The sequence below is a fragment of the Acipenser ruthenus genome, unplaced genomic scaffold (genome assembly GCF_902713425.1).
Source record: "Acipenser ruthenus unplaced genomic scaffold, fAciRut3.2 maternal haplotype, whole genome shotgun sequence".
Taxonomy (NCBI): domain Eukaryota; kingdom Metazoa; phylum Chordata; class Actinopteri; order Acipenseriformes; family Acipenseridae; genus Acipenser; species Acipenser ruthenus.
In genome coordinates, this window is record NW_026708843.1 from 415,191 (window position 1) to 437,473 (window position 22,283).

General features: G+C 42.3%; 2 protein-coding genes and 1 long non-coding RNA gene across 3 annotated transcripts in view; 1 reads left to right on the forward strand and 2 right to left on the reverse strand.

Annotated features, from left to right (window-relative positions):
• The first annotated feature begins 2,922 nt into the window (after window positions 1-2,922).
• Window positions 2,923-5,776, forward strand: LOC131736363 (uncharacterized). Its single transcript, XR_009328097.1, has 3 exons — window positions 2,923-3,004; window positions 4,321-4,470; window positions 5,385-5,776. It is a non-coding gene; the product is annotated as an uncharacterized LOC131736363 (long non-coding RNA).
• A 2,914-nt stretch (window positions 5,777-8,690) lies between these two features.
• On the reverse strand, window positions 8,691-18,191 carry LOC131736350 (uncharacterized). Its single transcript, XM_059021859.1, has 5 exons — window positions 18,105-18,191; window positions 17,278-17,558; window positions 14,121-16,184; window positions 12,629-13,656; window positions 8,691-12,048 (listed from the first exon to the last, which is right to left on the reverse strand). The coding sequence occupies exons 2-5, from the start codon at window positions 17,516-17,518 to the stop codon at window positions 11,527-11,529; spliced, it is 3,855 nt and encodes a 1,284-aa protein (XP_058877842.1). The 5' UTR covers window positions 17,519-17,558; window positions 18,105-18,191; the 3' UTR covers window positions 8,691-11,526.
• Window positions 18,192-19,698: 1,507 nt separating this feature from the next.
• The window catches only part of LOC117410160 (erythroblast NAD(P)(+)--arginine ADP-ribosyltransferase-like), a 5,821-nt gene continuing 3,236 nt past the window's right edge, over window positions 19,699-22,283 (reverse strand). Inside the window, exons 2-3 of the mRNA XM_034016605.3 lie at window positions 22,060-22,154; window positions 19,699-20,867 (exon numbers count right to left, since the gene is read on the reverse strand). Of these exons, the coding sequence (XP_033872496.3) occupies window positions 20,124-20,660 (537 nt within the window). The 5' untranslated portion in view covers window positions 20,661-20,867; window positions 22,060-22,154 and the 3' untranslated portion in view covers window positions 19,699-20,123. The remainder of the gene's footprint in view (window positions 20,868-22,059; window positions 22,155-22,283) is intronic.

Below are 22,283 nucleotides of genomic sequence, written 5' to 3' on the forward strand. Positions count from 1 at the left end.
GAGTCCAATGAAAGCTGCTGAATAATGTTCCCTTGGTAACATATTGAATTCCACCCCCTCTATCTAGAATGAACTCCCTCAGCTTCATAGAGTCCTGTGAAAGCTGCTGAATAATGTTCCCTTGTTAACATATTGAATTCCACCCCCTCTATATAGAATGAACTCACTCAGCTTCATAGAGTCCAATGACTGAATATATATATATATATATATATATATATATATATATATATATATAGTTCAAGCATAGTCCCTTGTGAAACAGGATATGCTACTGCACTCACATATAGAAAGCTGTGAAACAGACAGGATACCCACTGAGGCACACATGGGGGTGAGGTGTGAATGTGTGAAACACATCACCCCCCAGCTTGGACCGGTCAGGGCTGGTTCTGCTGATTAGTTTCTGAGAAAAATGTGCAATGCATTTTTATAATAGGAGAACATTCTACAATGCATCTCTATAACAGGAGACAATTCTACAATGCATTTTTTTAGGAAAAAAATTAAACCATGCATGTTTATGATAGGAGAAAATTCTACAATGCATTTTTATAGTAGGACACAATTCTATAATGCAGTTTTTGCTATAACAGAATATTCTCCAATGTAATCAGATTTAAAGGTTTTCCAATTAATATGTATTTATTTAAACACAGAATGGACCAGTTATATATTAAGACAGAGATGATAAATGCCCCATCCCCCAAGCAACACAGACCACTTTTTTTTAAATTATGCATTATTAATTTCTTAGCAGACGCCCTTATCCTGGGCGACTTACAATTGTTACAAGATATCACATTATTTTTACATACAATTCCCCATTTATACAGTTGGGTTTTTACTGGTTCAATCTAGGTAAAGTACTTTGCTCAAGGGTACAGCAGCAGTGTCCCCCACCTGGGACTAAACCCACGACCCTCCGGTCAAGAATGCAGAGCCCTAACCACGACTCCACACTGCTGCCCATCATCCTATATAATCAACAAATTTTGTAAAGTCGAATGAAAGCTGCTGAATAACGTTACGTTAACATATTTAATGTAATATTATGGGTACATTTCACGGAAATCGTTTATATATATTCAAACATAGTCCCTTGGGAAACAGGATATGGTACTGCACTGACATACACAAAGCTGTGAAACAGACAGGATACCCACGGAGACACACATGGGGGTGAAGTGTGAAACATACAGCACAGTGCCCAGCTTGTAAATAAAAATGTGACATTTTAAAATCCAAAATGAAATACTACTATTATAGCTTCCTATTTTGTAGTTTCTTTGATTACATGATGTTAAATAAAATATCAAAATTATATATATATATATATATATATATATATATATATATATATATATATATACAGACGTGCTCAAATTTGTTGGTACCCTTACAGCTCATTGAAATAATGCTTCATTCCTCCTGAAAAGTGATGAAATTAAAAGCTATTTTATCATGTATACTTGCATGCCTTTGGTATGTCATAGAATAAAGCAAAGAAGCTGTGAAAAGAGATTAATTATTGCTTATTCTACAAATATATTCTAAAATGGCCTGGACACATTTGTTGGTACCCCTTAGAAAAGATAATAAATAATTGGATTATAGTGATATTTCAAACGAATTAGTTTCTTTAATTAGTATCACACATGTCTCCAATCTTGTAATCAGTCATTCAGCCTATTTAAATGGAGAAAAGTAGTCACTGTGCTGTTTGGTATCATTGTGTGCACCACACTGAACAGGGCCAGAGAAAGCAAAGGAGAGAGTTGTCTGAGGAGATCAGAAAGAAAATAATAGACAAGCATGGTAAAGGTAAAGGCTACAAGACCATCTCCAAGCAGCTTGATGTTCCTGTGACAACAGTTGCAAATATTATTAAGAAGTATAAAGTCCATGGAACTGTAGCCAACCTCCCTGGATGCAGCCGCAAGAGGAAAATCAACCTCAGATTGAACAGAAGGATAGTGCGAATGGTAGAAAAAGAACCAAGGATAACTGCCAAAGAGATACAAGCTGAACTCCAAGGTGAAGGTACGTCAGTTCCTGATCGCACCATCCGTCGCTTTTTGAGCGAAAGTGGGCTCCATGGAAGAAGACCCAGGAGGACTCCACTTTTGAAAGAAAAACATAAAAAAGCCAGACTGGAATTTGCTAAAATGCATATTGACAAGCCACAATCCTTCTGGGAGAATGTCCTTTGGACAGATGAGTCAAAACTGGAGCTTTTTGGCAAGTCACATCAGCTCTATGTTCACAGATGAAAAAATGAAGCTTTCAAAGAAAAGAACACCATACCTACAGTGAAACATGGAGGAGGCTTGGTTATGTTTTGGGGCTGCTTTGCTGTGCCTGGCACAGGGTGCCTTGAGTCTGTGCAGGGCACAATTAAATCTCAAGACTATCAAGGCATTCTGGAGCGAAACGTACTGCCCAGTGTCAGAAAGCTCTGTCTCAGTCGCAGGTCATGGGTCCTCCAACAGGATAATGACCCAAAACACACAGCTAAAAGCACCCAAGAATGGATAAGAACAAAACATTGGACTATTCTGAAGTGGCCTTCTATGAGTCCTGATCTGAATCCTATCGAACATCTATGGAAAGAGCTGAAACTTGCAGTCTGGAGAAGGCACCCATCAAACCTGAAACAGCTGGAGCAGTTTGCTCAGGAAGAGTGGGCCAAACTACCTGTTAACAGGTGCAGAAGTCTCATTGAGAGCTACAGAAAACGTCACAAGTCACAATCCTAAAACTCTGATGCAAAACTTTTGGCCTGGGCTGTAGATCTCTATTTTTTTATTCTGAAACCCACAGGAAATCATTTTGGACCACATGTAAGATATAATCTTTGCTCTGCTACTGCCTGCTGTAAAAGCACCAGACCCCTGTCCATTTCTGCAGAGCTGTGAGGGTCTATAAAGCCTGCAGTATTTGTGCTTAAACCAGCACTTGTCTTTTGTAGTGAAAGACTGAGCAGCTTCATTCCACTTGTCAGGTAAGTGCATTTCAAGTTCCTTATAACGATTCTGTGTTTTCAAATAATAATAATAATAATAATAATAAAAACTTTTTCACACACCTCTATTACCTAAATTTACATTAGATCTGTATTTATTTTGAAGTGATAAAACTATCTCTCTCTCTCTCTCTCTCTCTCTCTCTCTCTCTCTCTCTCTCTCTATATATATATATATATATATACACATATATATTTACTCTATTCTATCAGAAATTTGAATTTTCACGGGTAACTACGTATTGCACAGCAATATGTACAATTAACAGAAATCGTTAAGTCCTTGATAACTATGAAAAAATACAGCCTTATCTATAAATAGTCAAATATAGACTAACAATCTCTCTCTCTCTCTCTCTCTCTCTCTCTCTCTCTCTCTCTCTCTATTTATTTATTTAAACTCAAATATACCAGTTATTTATTTAGACCGTGATAACAAAGTGCCTCCTAAAAACGATAGATAAAATGTAATTGTTCTTTTCTATATGTTTTTGAATAGGGGAAGTTAACAGGGTAATGTTCTTGCGTGCGGGTAGGCGTATAGACAACATGAACGTGTTTAAGTTCAATACCAAATAAAACGTTGCTCCTGTTATTAAGCAGTAGTAAGAATCGGAAGCAGAGGTATTCAAAGGAGCCCGTTCTTAATTTGTCATTGTTTATTGAAATGAGTGTTCAGCTTTCATATTGAAGCGTGTCGGGTATGACTCGTTCAATCAAACGCGTAGTGTAGGAATTTGCTTGCATCGTTCAAGACGTTTTTCAAATCGAGTAAGCTCATTTATGTTTAAAAAAAAAAAACGACAATAGAGTCGCAGTCCTTCTTTCGCAGCTAGTGTCATCTTTATGGCGCGCAGCTGAACTGGTAAACCCATTTGAGAGCAAAACATTTTATGACATTTTTAACTTTCATAGCTGAAGAGGTGCCGGGCTGAGACTCCTCAAGCCCAGAGGTGCCGGAGCTGAGCCTCGCCAAGCCCCGGCACAAATTAACCACTGATGCATGTACAGATTTAACCGTCACTTAGGAGTTTAGTGGATGTTCCAATCTTAAATACAGAAACGGATTAATCAAAGTGAGGGCTAAGTTTGCCCCAGTCGTGCCTTGTTGACATCAGGCATTTACATGATTACCGTGTAAGAAGACTCATTAATTGACGTCTGCAAATGAGTGCGCGCAATAACAAGAGCTCTGTTAGCACGTTTCCATTATACCTAGCAAATGCAACTACTGAGACTTGTTGGAGTTTTTATCAATATTTCATTACACTTAATATACTTTCTTTTATTGACAGATTCTGCACACGTTTCGTTCTCATCCCTGATTCCCACAAACAGGTCTGTGAAGTTCTTATCCGGTTGGTGAAGAAGGAACAGCAGAGATGAATCCCGCAGCGCTCTCGATTCTTCTTCTGTCTGCCGCGGCATTGCTGGAGCTTCCACAGGTTGTGCTTCTATAGATTTCGTTGTTCTGGGCTTACCTGCTTGTCTTTCATGTCTTTCATAACTTTCATAACCGTATTTCAATTTACATTCTCCAGTTTTGACCATAGCTGTGGATAGCACAGCCGAACTACACAATTTAATCGCTCTGCTTCGTTTAAATGGATTAAAAAGAAAAGCAACACATATAATTACAATTTTAAAGCATTCGTTATTTGGAGGGGTACATTTCGCATTCACAAAGTTATAGTCACTAGAATCCTTTCTTCGGTTTATTTTTTTTTTTTGTAGATGAGGATTCACATGCGACAGTACAACGCGATCACACGTCCCCTATATCATACACACGGGCATAAATTAATCGATTTATTATCGATGTGTTACTACAGCAAGTAATAGATCTGTTTACACTCCTTTTTAAAACCATATTTTGACACACGTTTATTCTTTCAAAATCTAGCAGTGTAGAGTAGTGGTTAGGGCTCTGGACTCTTGACCGGAGGGTCGTGGGTTCAATCCCAGGTGGGGGACACTGCTGCTGTATCCTTGAGCAAGGTACTTTACCTAGATTGCTCCAGTAAAAACCCAACTGTATAAATGGGGAATTGTATGTAAAAATAATGTGATATCTTGTAACAATTGTAAGTCAGCCGGGCTGTGTGTGTTTCTGATTTCTAAACGAAATGCAAGTCTTTATTTTATTGTGTATGTTGATTGCATTTCGCGTGGGGGGTGTTTTTGCATTGTGGTTTATTATTAAATGAAGCTAATATTACACTTGGTTGCAAAGCATCGCGCTTCTGTTGCTTTACAATGCGCGTGTCAGGGACGCCCGCGCTCGTGCGGGTCATTAAACTGGGGTTCTGATGCGCGTGTTCTTTACTGTTGTGTTTTTTTGTTTTTTTTTTTTTTTCAGATAAAATGTGAGGACCCAATCCCAATGAACATGGCTGAAGATGCCCTTGATGATCAATATGTCAATTGTAGTGATGAAACTATTAAACAAATTAAAAACTATCTCCAGTCAGAATTAAATAAAAATAAAACATTTAAAAAGGCATGGGAAATCGCAGTCAAAAACGTAACAAAACTAATTCAGGAAAAAAAGATTACGGAATTGAATTTGGAGCAAGCCACAGCAATCTATGTTTACACTATGAATGACGTTTACAGCGCGTTCAACACCGCAGTAAGAACAGGAGGAACGAATTACACGATGTTTCCATACAAGGCGTTGCATTTTTATTTGACAGATGCCCTGAAAAGACTGAGATCCAATAAGGAAGAATGTTATGACGTGTATAGAGGAGTTAACCTAACTTTTACGACTGCTGCAGGTAAAATTGTACGATTTGGCCAGTTTGCTTCAACCTCTCTCATAAAAAATAAAGCAAAGCAATTTGGAAAAAAAACACTCTTCACAATAAGAACCTGCCTTGGTGTGCCGATTGAAAAGTATTCAGCGTTCCATACTGAAAAAGAGGTTCTCATTCCACCTTTTGAGAGATTTAAAGTGATTATAGTCAGAGGAAATAAAATCCGACTGGAACATATTAAAAACCAGAAAAGTAACTTCAACTGTGGGAGGCGCAACTCTGTTTAAAATCCAGCACACTCTGACTGTGTTATTTGGTCGCTCATACTCATGCAAACACGCTAGATACAGCAGGAGCATTGGGGGAGCAATCCCATCTGTATTGACGTGGTCATCGATACAGCTCTGGCCAAGTTTTGCATCACCTAGAATTTTTGGATTGAAACCATATTAAAAAAATCATAATTTACATATTAAGGAGGCTGTGTGGTCCAGTGGTTAAAGTAAAGGGCTTATAACCAGGAGGTCCCCGGTTCAAATCCCACCTCAGCCACTGACTCATTGTGGGACCCTGAGCAAGTCACTTCACCTCCTTGTGCTCCGTCTTTCGGGTGAGACGTAATTGTAAGTGAATCTGCAGCTGATGCATAGTTCACACACCCTAGTCTCTGTAAGTCGCCTTGGATAAAGGCGTCCGCTAAATAAACAAATAATAATAATTTTATTTATCATGTAATCAAAGAAACTACAAAATGATATCTCAACAAAAAGTCTATACCGGAATCCATAATAGTAGCACAGTAGTATTTTATGTTAGATTTCGAAAATGTCACATTTAATAATTTTTCCAATCCAGTATGTTAACGTAACATTATTCAGCAGCTTTCATTCAACTTTATGAAGCAACATTAGTTAATTCTATAGGGTGATGCAAAACTTCTGGCTACAGCTGCATTTTCGAAATAAATTCAATTTCTTCTATCTTCATAGAGCATAAGTGTCGCTATTTTTTTTCTTTTTTAAATAAGTATTTTTTTTTAACAATGAACAAATTAAAGATTTGATCGTCTTTTTTATTCTTGGTTTTTAATTACGCTGTAGTGGGAGAAGAATTCAGAATGTTTCTTTTTAAAGCGATTAATAAAGCAATTGCAAGCTTGCGTTAATTAATAGCTTGGACTGGGTTATAGCTGCATAAATAACAAGTCCATGAATCTGAAATACTGTAAGGCTTCGCTTCAATAAAGCACATTTCAAAAACACTGGAGTTGTGGATTCATTTTTTTTTTGTCCCGTCGATGATTACTATCGATTCCCATGAAAAATGCAAAACCCCCCAAAAAAACACACACGCCTGCGTGCAAACAAAACGGGTCCGATCTTCTTACTTCAGATCTGCTGAGCTTTTAATTAATGCATTCATTTTTTTTTTTTTTTTTTTTTTTTTAAACGACCTCTGTGGTCATCAGGGGCTGGTCTAGCCCACTCATGGATCCAAACCCGCTGTTCTAAACCGTTTGCATTGAAACCAATGAAATAACCCTCCAGATCTATCCAGACCTTGAAGTAGTCCAAGTTCTCATTACCCCTGTTAATCCAGGGGTGTCTAGGGGCTCCCCTGAGTGGCGCATCCAGTAAATGTCGCCGGTTCGAGTCCAGTCTATTCCTTTGCCGACCAAGGACGGGAGCTTCCAGGGGGCGGCGCTCAATTGGACGTGCGTCGCCTGGGGGGTGTGTGTCCTCGACTCACCGCGCACCAGCGCCCCCTGTGGTCTGGCCGGGCGCCTGCGGGCTTGCCAGTAAGCTGCCCGGAGCTGCGTTGTCCTCCGACGCTGTAGCTCTGAGGCGGCTGCGCGGTGAGTCTGCAGAGTGTAAAGAAGCGGGCGGCTGACGGCACACGCTTCGGAGGACAGCGTGCGTTCATCTTCGCCGCTCCCGAGTCAGCGCAGGGGTGGTAGCGGTGAGCTGAGCCTTAAAATAATTGGCCATTTCCAAATTGGGGAGAAAATAATAAAAAAATAATTGGCAACGACTAAATTAAAAAAAAAACAAAAAACAGGGGTGTCAAACTCAGCTCCTGTAGGGGGGCCACAGTGTCTACTGGCTCTCACTTGCTTAATTGGTCTAACGACGATGAATTGGACACATGTAACACTTCTCTCCAGGTCTCAAAATGTTTCACAGGTTGGCGTACCTTGAATCAGGTGCATTTCATAAAAACCATCAACTGTAAAAGACCATGGCCAACCGAACAAATAATTAGAACATAAGAAAGTTTCCAAATGAGAGGAGGCCATTCGGCCCATCTTGCTCGTTTGGTTGTTAGTAGCTTATTGATCCCAGAATCTCATCAAGCAGCTTCTTGAAGGTTCCCAGGGTGTCAGCTTCAACAACATTACTGGGGAGTTGGTTCCAGACCCTTACAATTCAATGTGTAAAAAAGTGCCTCCTATTTTCTGTTCTGAATGCCCCTTTATCTAATCTCCATGTGTGACCCCTGGTCCTTGTTTCTTTTTTCAGGTCAAAAAAGTCCCCTGGGTCAACATTGTATATACCTTTTAGGATTTTGAATGTTTGAATCAGACCACCGCGTAATTAGATCAATTAACATAACTGAGAGCTCGGTTGGAGGAGAACTGTGTCCCTCGAGGACAGGAGTTTGACGCCCCCTGTGTTAAAGAAACCTGCATGTGGAAACGCATGGCTCTCCAGGACTGTGATTGGCTGATTGGATACCCCCCCCCCCCCCCCCCCGATCTAAGATTCTCATTCCAGACTTTCAACTTCCTACCCCTTATTCTCCCTCCCTGTATGGGTTCCTACATCATCTGTGGGGGTGTCTATTGTAATGTCCCATTAAAATACATACACATCATGTTTGGATGGATGATGGATGATCCAGTGGTTAAAGAAAAGGGCTTGTAGCCAGGAGGTCCCCGGTTCAAATCCCACCTCAGCCACTGACTCATTGTGTGGCCCTGAGCAAGTCACTTCACCTCCTTGTGCTCCGTCTTTCGGGTGAGACGTAGTTGTAAGTGACTCTACAGCTGATGCATAGTTCACACACCCTAGTTTCTGTAAGTCGCCTTGGATAAAGGCGTCTGCTAAATAAACAAATAATAATTAGTAGTAGTAGTATTTTATTTTTAGTCTTCAATAGGTATATTGTGAAAACAGCAGCAGTAATATCCTATACAGACACATTGCACACAGAGATAACAAAAATACAATCCACATACTGGAGAAAGAACTGACATGGTTATAATTACACGTCTTCAACTTATAACCTGACATACCTGAGCTTCAGAGACGGAAATAAGACTCCTGTTGCACAGCAGTGTTATCCAGTCCTGGTTTCACTAGGAGTTTAATAATAAGACACACCTGCGCTTGTTAGCTAGACACACTGGGGGCTGATCAAGATGGTAGTAAAACCTGGACTGGGTGACGCTGCTGTGCAATAGGAGTCCGATTACCAGCCCTGCACTTTCAGTCTAAAAGAGAATGGAAAGTGTAGCCAGTCTAGTTTTTAATGTGAGCAAAAAATTTTTAAAAAATGTTGTGTTAATGAAGATCTATGGTCTTGTCTTGTATTATCATTGGGCACATTATCACTGGCCTGCTTTTATGGAACTAACCAAGAATTTAAAATCCATTCTCTCACCTCTTATTAGCTTTATTAACATGATCACTGATCCCTCCTCCCTTTTAAAAGGAGCGCTGACCATCTTTAAAATCCATTCTCTCACCTCTTATTAGCTTTATTAACATGATCACTGGCCCCTCCTCCCTTTTAAAAGGAGCGCTGACCATCTTTAAAATCCATTCTCTCACCTCTTATTAGCTTTATTAACATGATCACCGGCCCCTCCCTTTAAAGGAGCGCTGACCCTCTTTAAAATCCATTCTCTCACCTCTTATTAGCTTTATTAACATGATCACTGATCCCTCCTCCCTTTTAAAAGGAGCGCTGACCATCTTTAAAATCCATTCTCTCACCTCTTATTAGCTTTATTAACATGATCACTGGCCCCTCCTCCCTTTTAAAAGGAGCGCTGACCATCTTTAAAATCCATTCTCTCACCTCTTATTAGCTTTATTAACATGATCACCGGCCCCTCCCTTTAAAGGAGCGCTGACCCTCTTTAAAATCCATTCTCTCACCTCTTATTAGCTTTATTAACATGATCACTGGCCCCTCCTCCCTTTTAAAAGGAGCGCTGACCATCTTTAAAATCCATTCTCTCACCTCTTATTAGCTTTATTAACATGATCACTGGCCCCTCCTCCCTTTTAAAAGGAGCGCTGACCATCTTTAAAATCCATTCTCTCACCTCTTATTAGCTTTATTAACATGATCACTGGCCCCTCCTCCCTTTTAAAAGGAGCGCTGACCATCTTTAAAATCCATTCTCTCACCTCTTATTAGCTTTATTAACATGATCACCGGCACCTCCCTTTAAAGGAGCGCTGACCATCTTTAAAATCCATTCTCTCACCTCATTAGATTGATTAACATGATCACCGGCCCCTCCCTTTAAAAGGAGCGCTGACCATCTTTAAAATCCATTCTCTCACCTCTTATTAGCTTTATTAACATGATCACCGGCCCCTCCCTTTAAAGGAGCGCTGACCATCTTTAAAATCCATTCTCTCACCTCTTATTAGCTTTATTAAGATGATCACTGGCCCCTCCCTTTAAAAGGAGCGCTGACCATCTTTAAAATCCATTCTCTCACCTCTTATTAGCTTTATTAACATGATCACCGGCCCCTCCCTTTAAAGGAGCGCTGACCATCTTTAAAATCCATTCTCTCACCTCTTATTAGCTTTATTAAGATGATCACTGGCCCCTCCCTTTAAAAGGAGCGCTGACCATCTTTAAAATCCATTCTCTCACCTCTTATTAGCTTTATTAACATGATCACTGGCCCCTCCCTTTAAAGGAGCGCTGACCATCTTTAAAATCCATTCTCTCACCTCTTATTAGCTTTATTAACATGATCACTGGCCCCTCCCTTTAAAGGAGCGCTGACCATCTTTAAAATCCATTCTCTCACCTCTTATTAGCTTTATTAACATGATCACCGGCCCCTCCCTTTAAAGGAGCGCTGACCATCTTTAAAATCCATTCTCTCACCTCTTATTAGCTTTATTAACATGATCACCGGCCCCTCCCTTTAAAGGAGCGCTGACCATCTTTAAAATCCATTCTCTCACCTCTTATTAGCTTTATTAACATGATCACTGGTCCCCTCCCTCTCTTTAAAAGGAGGCCTCACCGATTCGTAAAATCCAAATCCAAATCTTCAGACGAGACGTCAAACAAACAAGGTCCTATTGGAAGTGACTCTGCAGCAGCCACTGACTCCCTGTGTGTGTGTGACCCTGAGCAAGTCACTGAACCTCCTTGTGCTCCGTCCTTCAGGATGAGACGTCAAACAAACAAACTCCTATTGGAAGTGACTCTGCAGCAGCAGCAGCAGTTGTTGTTGATGCAGAGTTCACCCCCCTAGTCTCTGGAAGTAGCTTTTCTAAACGACTCATTCATAATTAGAAGAAGAGAAGAAGAATATAAGTGAGAACAGAAAGTTTACATCCGGACATTGTTCTTTTTTCATGATAGCGAGGGTTCTGGTTTTCCAAAAATCGCAGTGGCGGAAGTTAAGACTCCCGTTGCACAGCAGTATGATCCCATCCTGGTTTTCATGATGAGATTTCTGACAACTCGGTTGCAGGATTATTATTTCTTCTTCTTCCTCTTCGTCTTCCTCTTCCCGGCATTGTCTTGGTCGTCGTCGTGCGTCCGCCTGTGTTTCTTCATGTTCCCCTTCTGGCTAAACTTCTTCCCGCAGTCCGGACACTCGAAGGGCGTTTCCCCCGAATGCACCAGCAGGTGTTTCTTGAGGTTCCCCAGGTGGTTGAACCTCTTCTGGCACTCCGTACACGGGTAAGGCTTCTCGCCCGTGTGAATCCGGCAGTGTTTGTGGTAATCCCCCGCGCGCTTGAAGCTTTTACCGCAGTCCTCGCAGACGCGGAGACGCTGCCCCTGCCCTCCGGAGTGCTGCTCCCCCCGGTGTTTGCTGAGGTGCGCCGCGCTGCGGAAGGAGGTGTTGCATTCGGGGCAGGGGTGGAGGGTCTCGCCCACGTGGACCAGACGGTGCCTCTTTAAGTTCTCCGCGTGGTTGAAGCACCGCTGGCACTCCGGGCACTGGTAAGGAGCAGAGCCGGCATGGATTTGTTGGTGCCGTTTCAGATTACCGACCTGTAGAGGAAAACCAAAATAAATGTTTCGTGGGTTAATATTATTATTATTATTATTTATTTCTTAGCAGACGCCCTTATCCAGGGCGACTTACAATTGTTACAAGATATCACATTATATTTACATACAATTCCCCATTTATACAGTTGGGTTTTTACTGGAGCAATCTAGGTAAAGTACCTTGCTCAAGGGTACAGCAGCAGTGTCCCCCCACCTGGGATTGAACCCACGACCCTCCGGTCAAGAGTCCAGAGCCCTAACCACTACTCCACACTGCTGCCCACACGAATAAGAACCTACATCTGAATAACAAGACCCTACATTTGACAAGTTTTTTCAAATAAGACCCTACATTTCTGACAAAATATTCACGTTACAGAAATACTTTTGAATATAATTCTATAGAGAAAAGCATATTTATTTTTGATTGTCACAACAGACATTTTCTTTTCTGCTTTAATAAATATTTAAAATCGTGAAGCACCTTGAAATATACTTTTTTAAGGCAGTGAGATAAGCCTTTTAAAATATCATCATCATCATCATCATCATCATTATTAATATTATTATTATTACACACCTGATTGAACATCTTCCCACAATCAGGGCACTGGAAAGGAGTCTCCCCGCTGTGGATCAGCTCGTGTTTTTTCAAGGTGCTGGATTCCCGGAATCTCTTCCCGCAGTCCGCACACTGGAACGGCATCGCCCCCGTGTGAATCCTCTGGTGCTTCCGGAGATCTCCGGAAAACCGGAACCTCTTCCCGCACCCGTCGCACGGATAGGGCGTCTCTCCCGTGTGCACGCGCTGGTGCCTCCGCAAACGCTCCGGATCCCGGAACCTCTTCCCGCACTCTGAGCACTGGAAAGGAGGCGCGTCTTCCGAGTGAACCAGCCGATGCCTTTTCAGGTGTTTGGCGGTTTTGAAAACCTTGCCGCAATCGGGGCAGCAGAACGCGACGGGAGTCTCGTCGCCGTGGATTTTCCGGTGCATCTTCAGATGAGACGGCTCTCTGAAACCGCGGCCGCACTCGCCGCACTGGTGGGGGAGCGGCTTCCCCTCGTGCTGCTGCAGACGGTGCTTCTTGAGGTTGGCGGCGTAGAGGAAACGCTTCCCACATTTGGCACACCGGTGTTTCCTCCGCCAGCGGCTTGCTTCCAAACCGAACGGGTCTTCCCCCCGCGATCCCTCCGACCGGACGCCTTTGTAAGCAGCCTCCGTTTCTCCGTGGACCAGCCGGTGCCTTTTAAGGAGCTCCGGGTCTCTGAAAGTCTTAGAGCACTCCTTGCACGGATGACACTGAGCTTCCTGGTGGGTGTCCCTGTGTTTTTTTAAGGTTTTCGGGGTGGGGAAACGTTCCCCGCAGTCCGCGCAGCTATGTTTGCCGAGGTTCTTGTCCGTGCCGGCGTCGGCAGGTTCCGGATTTTGCGCCCGGGACTGGGACGTCTGTCTGGATCGTGAGGAAGTCCTTCTCGAGCTCACGGGCCTCGTCCTGCGTTTCTCGGCGCGTTCTTCTCTGTGCAGCTTTTTCATGTGCTTGTCCAAATCCTGACTCGCGGGGAAAGCTGTCGGGCAGTGGGGGCAGGCATGGGATTCTGCGATCAAGCCTGGTTCGAGGGAGAGAAAAGTTAGAGTAGAGCAAATATTTCCTGCTAAAATCGAGGATTTATTAATTGTGATACAGGGGGGGCATTCATTAGAGACTGCTGTTAACGTTGGAGGTTGATCATCCGCAGCTCCTTAACGCTCAGTCAGGGTTCGAAAGCAAAACTATGAGAAACCAAGTCATGCAGACAAACGTTTCGGCAGGCAGCGTTTTCTTTAGGACAGTGCAGGGATGGAAATAAGGACTCCCCGTTGCACAGCAGTGTGATCCAGTCCTGGTTTCACTAGGAGTTTAATAATAAGACACACCTGAGCTTGTTACCTAGACACACTGGGGCTGATCAATCTGGTAGTAAAACCTGGACTGGGTGACACTGCTGTGCAACAGGAGTCATATTTCCATCCCAGCTATGAGGGGGCAGGCTTACATTTTTCTTGCTTACACGTCGAAAAGCAACGTACTCACTTTTCACATCAGCGTCGGCAGGCTCGGCTGCCATCTCTTCCGTTTTAGCCTCTGCAAAACCCTCCGAGGAGTTTCTCAGCGACGTGCGAACTGTCCCCGGCTCTTCAAGATCACCGAGTCCGTGTTCGTCTCCAGGAATGGATTCCATCTCCGTTCCTTCCTCCTCTAAAGGAGTATCTTCATCTCCCTCCCGGTCAGTCTTTGCAGCAGGGAGAGTCTTGTTATTATTACTATGATGATGAACAGACTGCAGTTGGGGTCGGTTGCCCTTTTTGAGGGCAGGTTTTGCTTCGGAGATGGGGCGAGGGGTAGATTCGATTCCTTCCTGACCTTCTTTAGAGGTGTTCTCGTCTGAGTGTGCGGATTTCACTTCGGGGGTCTCAGAGTTACGAAGGAGAGACTGCGGTTGAGGGTCATCTTCTCGGCCGGCTGCCTTTTCTCTCTTTTCTAGGATTTTACCATCCTGGTTTTCAGGGGCGTTGGTGCCGAAAGTCTTCGGATCTGGGAACTTTATGTCTTCGGAGGTCTTCTCGTTAGGGTGGAGGGATCCGGTTTCGTGGACCTTCTTGTCGACAACGACCAGGTCCGGTCCAGGGTCATCGTTTTCTAGGCCAGATTCCATTTCAGTCTCGTCTGCCCCATGGGGGTCGGGGGTCATCACATCCGAGCGGGCTGTCCGAGGTTCAGAGGGGTCATCGGAAATCTGGGAGCCTTCTTTTTCACCCCCCTCCTCCTCCTTCTCTGCAGGATCAGTGTCCATAGCAGAGACGTCATCACTGCCGTCAGGAACTGGTTCAGGGGTGGACACGGTATGGTGGACAGATTCCACTGGTGGAAGACTGTTGTCCGAGTTGACGTCGTTTAGCTTGTTGGGGGGCATGTATTTTGGGTCAGGGACCTTCTCTTGGTCCGTATAGACAGATTCCACAAGCGGGACATCTTTGTTGGTGTTGGTAGAGTCTAGTTGATGTTCCTCATTAGTGTGGACTTCCTTTTGGACAAATGCAGCTTGAGGGACCTTCATTTCTATGCGGACAGATTCCTCTTGCGGGGCGTCTTTCTTGACGCGAGCAGACGCCAGTTGTGAGACACAATTAGGGCCGTCTTTTTGAAGACTGACAGCATGTAGTCCAGGGGCACAGTATTGATTGAGGACGGATTCCGATCCAGTGAAGACAGCATCACCACGGACAACGTCCAGCTTGCCAGTAGGGACAGTTTCCTCCCCCCGACTGTAGGGCATTTCCAGTGGAGAGACAGCCTGATTACTGTGGGAAGAACGGTGTCCGGGGGTGGCAGTGACCACGCAGCGTACAGAAGTGTGTCCGTTGTCAAAATTATGAGCCAACGTTGGCCCTCTGTCAATATTGTGAACAGACTGTCCACCGTCAATACCAAGAACAGCCGTTTGTCCAGTGCCCGTATTTTGCATAGCTGTGAGTCCGTTGTCCGAACTGAGGAGAGTAGTGCAGCCAACGCCAACACTGTGGGTAGAAGTCAGTCCGTCGTCGAAATCACAGACCAACGTTTGCCCTTTAATAGTAATATTGTGAACAGACTGTTCATGGCCAATACCAAGGAGAGCAGCAGGTTGTCCACTTTCCATACTGGAGAGGGCAGGTTGTCCGCTGTCCATACTGGAGAGGGCAGCTTGTCCGCTGTCCACGCTGGAGACCGCAGCTTGTTCAGGCGCCTCCTCTCCAATCCGGACCGACCGCCGGGTCTCGGGAACAGAATCCGGCTCCGGGTCTTCCACCTTGATCTGCCCGGGTTCCAGATCGCAGGCCTCTTCCTCCTGGTTGACGGAGCCGCACTGCCGCTCCTCTTCCTCTTCCTTGACGTCTCCGCCCGGCTCGTAAACCTCCACTTTGATGTGGACGGGCCGCTGCTCTGTATCCCGCACCACGGCCCGGAGGAATCTGAACCGGGTGGAGCCCCTCTCCAGGTCGAACCGGCTCACTCGGAGGATCCCGGGGTGGGGTGGGTCCGGCCTGGGGGTGCAGGAAGCCTCCTCTTTGATGACGGGATTTTGGGACCCCCTGTGGTCTTCGATCCCTTCGGCGTCTGCGTAAAATAAATAAATAAATACAAGAAAAAAAAGCTAAACTCACCGTTATGTTATCAATGGTTTATTGGCATCAAGCATTTATGGGAATAATAAGTCTTATTACTAATTTATAACTAATTTGTACAAACCTTACATAAGCCGGTCTGTGTGTGTGTCTGTGTGTGTGTGTGTGTGTGTGTGTGTCTGTGTCAGACTCTACAGCATAAAAGCGTCTGATAAATGACCTAAATTGATAATAAATAATGCATTTACATTTGGGGGGGGGGGGGGGGAGAGATTTACCCAGTAAAATAAAAACACATATATATGGAAATAAAACAAACCATTCTGCCAAGTTTCTCATCCTTGACCTTTATTATATTAAAGCAAAACATGCAGAAAATAACAAATCTAAAGTTATTTACAAAAATATAGTAAAATAATACAGCTGAAACTACACTCCATGACACAGCATATGCAACTTACACCTAACCCCTAAAATGAACCCCTAAACCAAACCCCCTACCCCTAAACCTAACTGTTACTATGTTACTATTATTTCAACACTGTTTCTTTCGCACCCCCTAGCGGCCTCTAGTGGCTACTACACCAAACACTCTCCGCTATTAACTAAAAGGTAATACGTAGTAACATTTTAACCTGTACTTCATTCAATATTATTATTCATATTTTTAGTAGTAGTAAAATGTGACTGATAACCTGCTTGTAACTGCGACTGTTAAACTAAGTTGGTTTTGCCTCAGTCCGCTGCAGTTAGTGCTGCTGCAATGCAAGCTTACACACAACCAACATCAATTACATGTAAATTTTATTTTTTATTTAAAATTAGCAGTTTGAGCCATTCCTGCTTTTACTAGGAGTTTAATAAGACACACTTGAGCATGTTACCTATACACTGTGTGTAATAAATATATACACACACAGGAACGAGATAAAGCAAACTTGCCTTGTCATTTTAAACCATCAGGTTCTACACCAGGTTAAGAGAGTTGAGATACTGGCCAATATTGGAGCTCCCTGTGGCTGCGTTTACTGCTTTCATAATGAGCTTGTATCACAAACACTGATCTGTCAAAGAACCCTACTCACATGTTGAAGGGACGCTGGCAGACGGTCCTTGCTGAACGTAGGTTTGGTCCTGTGTAGTGTGGTTCTGTTCAGTCTGGACCCTGCTGTACTGCTGCTGCATGTAGACCAGTCCATACTGTGGCACCGGGACCGACTCTCTGGGAGGGTCACAGCACGGCACAGGCTCCTCTTTGATCCGGACCTCCCGGTTCTCCGATACCACCCACCGGATCGGCGCTGGGTTGGGATGAACAGACTCCATGGTCGGGTCTCTCCGATCTCAACTCTGCATCTGTGTGGAACTGAGGGAAATTATACTATATTTAGTACAGGCTGGTTTAATTGACAGTGTAAGTCAGTCAGTGGCACCCCCCCCAGCGTAAAAAATAAATAAATAATGTGCACAGATACAACATGTAGCTTTATATATATAAAAAAATAAGTAAAACCAGGATTATATATATATATATATATATATATATATATATATATATATATATATATATATATATATATAATTATCGATTGACTTGTGGGGATACCGTTTCGAGTCGTTTTGGATTTTAAATTGTGGCACATTATCCGAATCACAATTAGTGCAAAAGTTAAGACTGCCAGTACCAAGCCAGTTTATTTACATTTGATTTACACACAGAAACAATTCTTCCATTGCGAGACGGTATCTATCCGAACACAGACTGCTACAAAAAAATACATCATTTTAATACAAAACTAATGACACGCAATGCCAGCATGCGTTACACATTACATTTTTTTTTTTTCAAAACAGCAGCGCAAAAAAAGTGTATTCAATTTGATTTAAATATATATATATATATATGACTCACCGTTTATGTCCCACTTTTTTCTACAGCACCGCCATTATTATTAACAATGCGCTACTACGTCAATGGAACCCGCCCACTCCTGTTTGCGATTGGCTGCCGTCTCAGCTCGGGTTATTAGAGTTTCGACTGCGGTGATTGGATAGCCTTGCCTGTCTGTCAAAGTGGCCGTTGTGGTGCCAAACTGTCTTCACACAGGTGGCGCGCGCAGCTTTTTTTTTTTGAAGTGTGTAAATTATATGTAAATATATATATTATATATGTTGTTTTTTTTTTCAAATAAATTTCTGATTTAAGCAGAGAACTCAATTTACCAATCAACATGTGAGAAGTTCTGACAGAAGTTTTGGTAAGGCATCTACTGTTTCAGTTATATTTTTTAGTATTTACAACAGCGATTTTGAAGGGTAACATTTTCGACGTCATTATGAACATTTAATTTTGGTGATAACTTTGTGTATGAACATTTAATTTTGGTGATACCTTTTTTTAAAGAGATATAGATATATATATATATATAAAAATGTGTGTGTGTGTGTGTGTATAAATCATTTTTAAAATGTACGTATACTTCATAATTATAGTTTACTGGTGCTGTCTGAAGAGGTGAGAGAAAATTTGAGAAAAATGTCCCGACAAAGATATTAACTCCTTTAAAAACGACGTTGTTGGGACGTGCCACCTTGTAAACCACCTTTTTTAAGAACTAAAATATGATAAAAAAAAAAAAAAAAAGTGCCAAAATATTTATTTTGTTGTCGACTTTCATCCTGTATGGAGTTTTGTCTGACTGGAGTTAGAAATAGTCAATAAAAATATAGTGAGAATCAATGAGAAGTCCCCACAAATACAGGAATGCAAACGTGTCTGTGTCTGTCTTTCGAGAAGTTTCTAGGTGTTTTAAAAATCTGTCGATAAATAAATGGAGACACCTGTAGGGTCGCTGACGAAAATAAAATAAAACAAAATGAATCCACAACTCCAGTGTTTTTGAAATGTGCTTTATTGAAGCGAAGCCTTACAGTATTTCAGATTCATGGACTTGTTATTTATGCAGCCATAACCCAGTTCAAGCTATTAATTAATGCAAGCTTGCAATTGCTTTATTAATCGCTTTAAAAAGAAACATTCTGAATTCTTCTCCCACTACAGCGTAATTAAAAACCAAGAATAAAAAAGACGGTCAAATCTTTAATTTGTTCATTGTTTTTTTTAAAAAAGGGGACACTTATGCTCTATGAAGATAGAAGAAATTGAATTTATTTCGAAAATGCAGCTGTAGCCAGAAGTTTTGCATCACCCTGTAGAATTAACTAATGTTGCTTCATAAAGTTGAATGAAACCTAATGTTATGTTAACATACTGGATTGAAAAAAAAAAAAAGATTATTTTTTATTAAATGTGACATTTTCGAAATCTAACATAAAATATTACTGTACTACTGTTATGGCTTCCGGTATAGACTTTTTGTTGCAATATCATTTTGTAGTTTCTTTGATTACATGATAAAAAGCATCTAAATTATCTTTGTTTGTTTATTTATTTATTTATTTATTTATTTCAATTAATTAATTAATTAATTAATTAATTAATTAATTATTTTTTAAATATGGTTTCAATCCAAAAATTCTAGGTGATGCAAAACTTTTGGCCAGGGTCTTCACAGGGAAACTACCTTCAAGGGAGTCTAATTTAGGTGTTTGTCGGGGCAATTCTCAACGTACATGTACGTTTGCAGTAGGAATTAAAACAGCCGAAATGCTTCCTTGCCTCTAAACGGTACAGCTGCCCAGAACGTTGCAGGTCCCGTGTTTAATTTCCAGTAGGCTCATTGGGAAAGAGAAGCAATGCGGCTTTTTAACTCATGGTACCCATTAGGGGCTGTAAATACATTAAACAAACTGAAAACGAGAGGAGCATACCCGGGTGTTTTCATGCACGTAGGTCTATAAAATGTATCAATGACAAATCTTGAGGTGTTGGAATAAATCTGCGCAGTTAGACAGGAGAGAAGAATTCGGGTCAGATAAATACGATCTTTCCTCTTCGAGGCTTTTTAATCAGAGCGCAGTTGAATTTGCTAAAGCTCTCGGAATGCACCAGCCTAATACTCCTCCCTGTTTGTCTGTTTTTCACCGAGACCACACGAAACACCTCAAAGGGCGGAATCAGGACCTCTTTCTCATGTGGCAATGCAGAAAAATTACCCAGGGGAATGCCAAGACAGGTTTTGATTTTAAAAGCGGTCGCCTTCCCAAACTTTTTTGCCACTTTCTCGGACAGGCTGCTCGATGCAAACTGCCCGAACCGAACACGTTCGCCTTCCTTTGCCGAAAACGAATCTGTGGCGCCCCTGTACACTTCGTGGCATTTCTCAACCTCACGCTTTTTCAAAATGCGGACGGCGTCGGTAAGGAGGAAGTGCAGGGACTTGTATAGGAAGCGGTTCTGGTATTCTTTCAGACTTGTGCCGTTGGTTCTCACGGCTGCATTAAAGGACTTGTAAAGCGATGATCCACACGTATAAGCCTGGATCGCTACGGCATGATCTTTCAGCATGCCAGGAGGAAGTGGAACTTTTTTATTCAGTCTTTCCCAGCTTCCTTCCCCTTTCTTCTACCCCGTTTTAAAATCGGCGTTCTTCTCGAGTTCATTTTTCAGAAGAGTTTTCAGAACCTTGTTCCGCATGTCCTTTTCGCAGCCCTTGTATTGGTCATCAAACGATCTGTTTGCCATGTTCAGCGGAAAGTCCTCTACGCTAGTTACCTGCAAAACAACAAAATAGCTGGATTATTTTAAGCAGGGTTGCATTTAAATTTTTTTTAATTTTTTTTTACAGTGAATAAAAAAGGCTTATTTCAGTCTTAAAAAAAAGAAAGAAAAATTGATATTTCAAGACATATTTCTCGATTTTAAACATATTTATTAAAGCTGAATAAATGTCCTTTGCCACATTCAAAATGGATTGCTTTCGCTAGAGTTATCAGAATTGTATTCAAGCACATTTCTGTTATGTGAATATCTGATCAAGGAAGCCCAAGTTAATGGATACAAAACACACAAAATAAATATTCAGCCCTGTAAAGATGTAGGAGTGGCTGTGTTAAACAGAACACGATCGAGATAAACTCGGCCACCTATTGGAATTGCTAGTGCCAACGTGAATAAGTTACCAGTGCCGACATAAGGCTGCCCCAATTCTGCCTTTTAAAAAGATCCTCCCCTCTTCAAAAACAGCCATTTACTACAAGTGGAAGCAGTTCAAGCACAGCTACAGCGAGAGCAGTTCAAGCACAGCTACAGCGAGAGCAGTTCAAGCACAGCTACAGCGAGAGCAGTTCAAGCACAGCTACAGCGAGAGCAGTTCAAGCACAGCTACAGTGAGAGCAGTTCAAGCACAGCTACAGTGAGAGCAGTTCAAGCACAGCTACAGCGAGAGCAGTCTTGGCGTTGTGCGATGCAGAAGCACATTCAAAGCGGTTTGGCTTTTCTCTATACAGCCGTGTGAAAATGTATCAACACACCTCCAGATGTGTCTCATGGACATCCTTTATCTACCCACATGCATGAAAACACCTCAGGGTGTGAGAATTTCAATCTCCGCTCAGTAATCATTGATATAGAAACAACAGACACTCCTGTGTGTGAAAATGTGAGACCGCTTTGTGCTTTAATCAGGCGTCTTAAACAACTTCTAAAAAAAGTCTCCTGCGTTTGACCGCGTGTGGCTCTGTGTTCCTTTTCTCTGACTGTTTGAAATGAATTGCGTGTGTGGCCTATTAAAGTCATTAATTAAAATGTGACAAATCGCTAATTTGCCTGTTTTGATCATTTTTAGTTCCAGTGGTTTTGATTTCGTACACGCAGCAAATCTAAACTACAGAAGCAACGGGGTGTTCTAATACATTTGCACACGGCTGCGTTTCCCACGTGGGAAGAACAAAACGACAGGAATTACCTCCTGGGACACGACAAGCCCAGCAATCGGCAGGAGAAGCAATCCTTGGAGTAGATAACGCATCTTCAGGAGATTCTTCAACAGCTCGGTTCAACCTGAAATGAAGCGCTGTGTTCGTTTATGATATTTACTATTTCATGGTGTGTTTTTTGCTTCAGTCGTTCCGAGTGGTTCTGGGTTCTGTTTCTCCTCCAAGATTACCTTCCTTGAGTTTTCTGTCTCCA

What these genes read in the sequence shown, in the direction of transcription:
- LOC131736350 (XM_059021859.1), bottom strand. Translation starts at nt 17,518, where the DNA reads ATGGAGTCTGTTCATCCCAACCCAGCGCCGATCCGGTGGGTGGTATCG. An exon ending in TGCCAGCGTCCCTTCAACAT is followed by an intron (nt 16,185 to 17,277) that starts GTGAGTAGGGTT and finishes TATTTTACGCAG; the next exon opens with ACGCCGAAGGGATCGAAGAC. An exon ending in TGCCGACGCTGATGTGAAAA is followed by an intron (nt 13,657 to 14,120) that starts GTGAGTACGTTG and finishes CCCTCGAACCAG; the next exon opens with GCTTGATCGCAGAATCCCAT.